General features: G+C 40.0%; 1 protein-coding gene across 1 annotated transcript; it reads left to right on the top strand.

Moving 5' to 3' along the window:
- Positions 1-1,988: 1,988 nt before the first annotated feature.
- Positions 1,989-5,909, top strand: LOC148040656 (sugar transport protein MST4-like). The gene is made up of 4 exons (XM_087701675.1): positions 1,989-2,477; positions 3,038-3,432; positions 3,624-4,328; positions 5,029-5,909. The coding sequence occupies exons 1-4, from the start codon at positions 2,342-2,344 to the stop codon at positions 5,563-5,565; spliced, it is 1,773 nt and encodes a 590-aa protein (XP_087557801.1). The 5' UTR covers positions 1,989-2,341; the 3' UTR covers positions 5,566-5,909.
- Positions 5,910-6,163: the final 254 nt, after the last annotated feature.

Below are 6,163 nucleotides of genomic sequence, written 5' to 3'. Positions count from 1 at the left end.
AGATCACATCCGGTCCTTATCTCACACTCTCTCTATGGGCTCAATATCCTCATATTCTAATGGTCACACACACACACACGCTCCACTTCACCTATGTGTAACTATCTCTTGAACAAATGCAATTACACACACTCTTGGCTTCCTCCTACACATTCGGGATTCTCTAAATGTTTCCAACATAATGAGAGGAAGACACCTCGGGGAATACACTCTCCTTATGTTCATAAATTATTGGGGAGACATAAAAAATATAAGGTAGACTCCTTCATCCTATCAAAAGTAAGTCAAGTCACCTTTGTGTACGAAAATTGTAATTACAAACGTATGTGCCTTATGTGTTCAACCAACTTGCCAACTTACTTATTCTTAACCAATTACAATAAGTAGGAAGAATATGCTCTCATAAGCTTTCCTTTAATATTCTAACTCACCTCTTTTAATTTGATTTTTAAGAAAATGTGATGCATTGACAAAGTCTCTTTGTTGCTTATCACACTATCTATACATTTCAATGATACTTTTAAGAAGTGTTTTTCAAAGCCTAAAATTCTTCTCTACCACTGCCAAAGAAAGATTAGGTTTTACCAAAACTTCAAATTCAATAGTTTATCATTGTGTTATCTCAATTATGATGGAAATTACAAATAGACCTAGGTACATCTATGCAATGTGTATGTTAGAATTGTTTATAGAGTTGATTTTGTGAGAAAAATGTGTGCCTAGTAGTCAATATCACAATTTTAGTTCCACTATACATAAGGTCAAGATGTTACCTTTTAATTGCTTTATTGTCACTATCAAAATTTTGAAATTGATGGCCCTTGCCTTAAAATAATTTAGTTACATAATGTATATGAAAATAAGACTTTAAATCACTATAGGTCCCGTTTGCTTTTGAGGAGACTTTAATGAATAGTATTTTCTAATGTAAAGATAAGTGAGTTCTAGTCCAACCCAACCAATTTGAGATATATGTCTTATTTAGCAAGCCTTTTTCTTTTCTTATTTTCTAATGGGATGGTTTCACCTTACATAGTCCTGACTTGCTATCATTTTGATGTTTCCTCATTCCTTCTCGATAATATAAGCATCACACACTCACATTAATATAGGCTAACTTCAATAATAAGTCACTTTTTAACCCACATGAATGTAAGCTAACTTTACTAATAAGTTATTCTCTAAGTACTATTAGCTCCATCCATAGTAGATAGTTTGAAATTGAAGATAAAAGTTCAAGGGCTTAGAGTCAAACCTTGTGTCAAGTTTTGTTTTCTTTGTATCTACATATTCCATCTGGGTGAGAAGTTATCCCCTGTGTTGGCTTCAACACAATATCTTCTCATAGTAGTCAACACCTTTGAGAAACTTTTGAGTCTTAGCATTAAGAAATTTCCCTTGTGTAGAGCTTGTCTCCGTGTAAGAAACACCTTAGGGTTGGCCCTTGCAGGTGGTAAGCTTTGATCACAAGTCCATCAACTAGGGCAACATATCAATGTTTACTCAATTTAGTATGAAGATCTAGTAAAATTTGAATTCAAATGATGTACAAAAACAGTGAACTATTTTATCATGATTTGGTGAAAAAGCTGCTATATTAGAAATAACTGCTGGTTTAGCCTTCTATTCAATTGATACATCATACAATCGCAGGAGAAATATGCTAGAATGAATATGTGTGTGTGTGTGTGCGTGTGTTGAGAGAGAGAGAGAGAGAGAGAGAGAGAGAGAGAGAGGACGAAGATCCATTACGAAAAAAAAAGGAGAGGATGATTAATGACAGGAATACAACAAGAAAGAAAAGAAGAAGAGGAAGGAGGTAGGAGCCTGAAGACAGAATGACGAGTCACCATCATGCTTGACTTCCAAGACTAGTACGCGTTTCTTTGCGTTGAGCTTGAAAGTTTTGGTGTCAAAAATTTGAACACCTCGTAAAATCAAGGATGGCTTGGGATACGCGTTTTTTTGCGTTAAGTTTGATAGCTCTGCTGGTGTCTAAATCTTTTCCAAGAGAAAACAAGATTTATTAGAAAACAAGATTTAACGAGGGAGGGGAAGAGAACGGGAGGCGACTGGGCGAGTCCTCAGAAGTCTGCAGCAGGCAATCAATCAGTTGGTCAAAAATGCTGGATAGATGGTCCATACCCTTATCTATCGCGATTGCATTAGCGAAGGCAAAAAAATCGCCTCTCGTGTACTGCTCTGCCAGCAGTAGTGAACTTTATTCAGATCTTCCCTTTCCTTTCATTCCAGCCCTTGCGAATCCAAAGATCAGGTTTTAGCACGGCAGGACTAATTAGCAGTGCACGTGCAGCACACTATAGCCAGAAGGCCGATTAGAATGTGGATCAGGAGCAGTAACAGAAGCAGGCCCGGTACTGATGAATATGGGAGCGCACTCTCACCTTATGTCATCTGTGTCTGCTTCATCGCAGCCACAGGAGGTTTCATGTTCGGCTACGATGTGGGCGTATCAGGTCTGATCATCGGCATAGGTTTTCCGTTTACTTCCTGATGGGATACTGTTATATGAAATGGTAGAATATCTGGACACTCGATATCCCCATATCAGGCTTTGTAGTCTTTGTAACACTCCAGTCCCTTACGCACGCGATTATAGGCACACGCTGCCACGATGATCCGTCTTGTTGCGCGCTCGTGTAAGGATTAGTCTACTAATCGACTGCGGGATCTGTAAATATTTCTAGTAATTAGCTAGCTCTGAATACGAATCACCCACTTGCGATAGTTATAAGCCGCGACCATGGTTCCTGACCTTGCAGCTACTCATATAACGCGACAGCCATAGGCTGCGACAAATATAGTGTTACGGCTGTGATTGACGTTTTTGCGATATTGCAACAGTGATTCTTAGCCTCCTGTGATATTGCTGATGTCGTATGCAATAAGCTGCGAAGAATATAGTGACAATAGTGTCACCGCTGTGATTGATGTTTTGTGATATTGCACAATGATTCTTAATCCCATGTGGCATTGCTGATGTGGCTATGAACGAATCGCTTCTTGATGATTGCAGGCGGGGTCACTGTAATGGACGATTTTCTGTGCGAGTTCTTCCCACGGGTGCTAAAACATAAGATAGAGGCAAACGCCAGCAGCTATGAGCACCGTCTCTGCAGCAAAATCAATGGCAGTGCGGTGCGTAATCCGCGAAGCAATCGCACTGGCGAAGTGTACTGCCAGTACGACAACCAGGTTGTGGAGCTGTTCACATCATCCCTGTACCTCACCGCGATGGTGGTCACATTCGCGGCGGGGGTGGTGACGTGGAGGCACGGGCGGCGTGCCAGCATGCTGCTCGGCGCAGCCTTCTTCGCGCTCGGCTCGGCCATCACCGCGGCCGCCATAGATCGGGGCATGCTTATTTTTGGCCGCATCATGCTTGGCTGCGGTGTTGGATTTGGCAATCAGGTTACATATACAATCACAATTATCAAGCCTTAATATACAGCCTGTCCTTAATTCACTTGTGTTCTATGTTATTATGATATCTGCAAGTTCTGCATAGCTATCACGGAGACTCGAGAGTGATTAGCCCAGATGTAGATTGTCTTTAACCTACTTCCGTTGTTTTCCATTATTTTATTATGTTCGTGTTATAGGTTGTGCCGCTCTTCTTGTCAGAGATTGCACCCACAGGATCCAGAGGGGGAGTGAACAACCTATTCCAGCTCTTTGTGACGTTCGGTATACTGATTGCGAACATGGTGAATCTGGGAGCAGAGCACCATCCATGGGGCTGGCGTCTGTCCCTGGCATTGCCGTTGATACCAGCGTCGGCATTGATGGTCGGGAGCCTCCTCATAGTGGACACGCCCAACAGTCTGGTGGAGAGAGGCCAATACTTGCAAGCCAGGCAAGCTATCATCAAGCTAAGGGCAAGGTCAGGGGCTCCCTGCGACGACAATTACATCAATGGCGTCATCGAGGACCTCAAATCAGCAAGCATCTCCAGCCTGCATAACTCTAACGTCGACAGTATGTCGTCCACAGCTGCTGCTGCGCCTGCAGCCGATAATTATTTCGGGAGCTTGCTCGAGAGGCGCAACCGGCCTCCTCTCCTGATATCCATCTTCGTGCAGTTGTTCCAGCAATTCACGGGCATCAACGTCATCATGATGTACGCCCCCGTCCTCTTCAGCAGCGTGGGTGGCCCTTTCCACACTGCTCAACGAGCTGCTCTCTATTCTGCAATTATCATTGGCGCCATTAATGTCCTCTCCACCCTCATAGCCATCTTTCTTGTGGATCGAGTGGGACGGCGAGCTCTTTTGTTGCAAGCTTCTGTACAGATGTGTGTAGCTCAGGTTCTCTCTCTCTCTCTCTCTCAATCATTCAAGGAGATTCGGCTCATTTTGCTAATAATGCATGCAATTTTATGTATGGTAAATCTCGTGAGGTATAATTTTCTCTATGGCAGAACTCGTGACGATTCGTGAGGTACCTAATAACCTATTCTACTTTTATCTATGCATGTAATTTTATCAATGGCAAAACTCATGATCTATGCATGTAATTTTATCAATGGTAAAACTCGTGAGGTTTCGCCTGCATCGTACATGTGATTTGCTAACATGATATAGTTATTAGGAATTCTTAAAGAACTTTCTATATCACGAATGTTCAAGGCCCGTTATAAAAACCCCTTTTTAAGGAAACACCAATACACAAAGCACCTTTTTATACGAGGGTCTTTTCAGATATATTGTAACTGGACATAAAAGTTACCATTAAACTATCACTCAACTCAGATGATAGGACACATTTCTAAGAATTGATTAACTAAAGGTTAAAATATGCATTACCATATAGGATGGAGCCATTGGAATAAATGTCAATCCAAATAATTTCAATGTCATTTCCAACAACTAACAGCATTGCATGTCTATTCTCTTCATAATACTTATTTTATCATTATAGACTTTCTAGCTTGTAATATGCATTTTTGACTTGTACTCATGTGATGATGAAAGGTTCTTAATATCATGAATTCAATCTTTATGGCAGGTATTGATAGCTATTGTTCTTGCAAAATCAAGTGTTGAACATGGAAAGGTCCCCAAATTATCAGCTATTGTTATTCTACTATTCATATGTGTCTTTGTGTCAGCATTTGCATGGTCATGGGGTCCTTTAGGGTGGCTCATCTCAACTGAGATATTTCCATTAATAACTCGATCCCAAGGGCAAAGTGTTACTGTTTGCTCCAATATGCTTTTCACCTTCATAATTGCTCAAACGACACTCACTTCACTCTGTCACCTAAAATATGGATTATTTATCTTTTTTGGTGCCTGCACAATGCTCAGTGGAGTTCTAACTTATTTCTTCTTACCGGAGACTATGGATATTGATATTGAGTTAATGCCTATTATATGGATCCGCCATTGGTTTTGGAAGCACTACTTTACACCATGTTCACAAGATCAACCTAGTCAATATCCTCAAAAGACTCCTGAAATCTCCTTGAATACAATGGCTATGAGTGAGCCATCAAACCCAGCTGCCATCTTTCCAACATCTTATTTACCATCACCAATATAGGGGCATTATGGTGTTTTGTATTTGGTGATCTCAATGGGCCACTATTAGAACAAAATCTTATTTACCATCACCAATACAGGGGCATTATGGTGTTTTGTATTTGATGATCTCAATGGGCTACTATTAGACCCAAAATGTATAAACTTAAATATAAACATTAGCTTGAATGGATACAAAGGGATGTTTTAGCATACTTAAATGATAATCCATTGTGAATGCACAGAGAAAAAGGTTGGTATCTCACAAGAATTTCAAATGATTCAATACCTAGAACTTATATAGCACATCTTCTTAAGAGATGTTGCCAAAAACCATATTTCTTGGTGGTGCATTTCCAAAAATAGAAAAGGAAGGCAAACATATCAACAATATTGTTTTGTTTAATAGAACTAGGATGTATCTATATGATTCTATTTAGAATGAAAATGGATTTTTAATTGCAATTTGAGAAAAAATCATAAGGTTCTCAAGCAACAAGGGACATTTTTTGCATTATAACATATAAATAAAGGGATTTATCTGCATGCCCTTGAAAGGCATGTGATATAGATAGTTTCCTATAGATGCATACCCCCAAGTTCTTTTTCACATTTATTGA

Source organism: Lygodium microphyllum, chromosome 2 (genome assembly GCF_053477565.2).
Source record: "Lygodium microphyllum isolate KBCC chromosome 2, Lygodium_microphyllum_v1.1.10, whole genome shotgun sequence".
NCBI classification, from domain to species: domain Eukaryota; kingdom Viridiplantae; phylum Streptophyta; class Polypodiopsida; order Schizaeales; family Lygodiaceae; genus Lygodium; species Lygodium microphyllum.
This window is presented reverse-complemented; position numbering and strand designations above follow the sequence as displayed.

Bases quoted from the DNA above. Each gene is read 5' to 3' on its own strand.
- LOC148040656 (XM_087701675.1), top strand. From the start codon at position 2,342: ATGTGGATCAGGAGCAGTAACAGAAGCAGGCCCGGTACTGATGAATAT. The intron at 2,478-3,037 runs GTCTGATCATCG...TGATGATTGCAG, and splicing joins CTACGATGTGGGCGTATCAG to GCGGGGTCACTGTAATGGAC. The intron at 3,433-3,623 runs GTTACATATACA...TTCGTGTTATAG, and splicing joins GTGTTGGATTTGGCAATCAG to GTTGTGCCGCTCTTCTTGTC.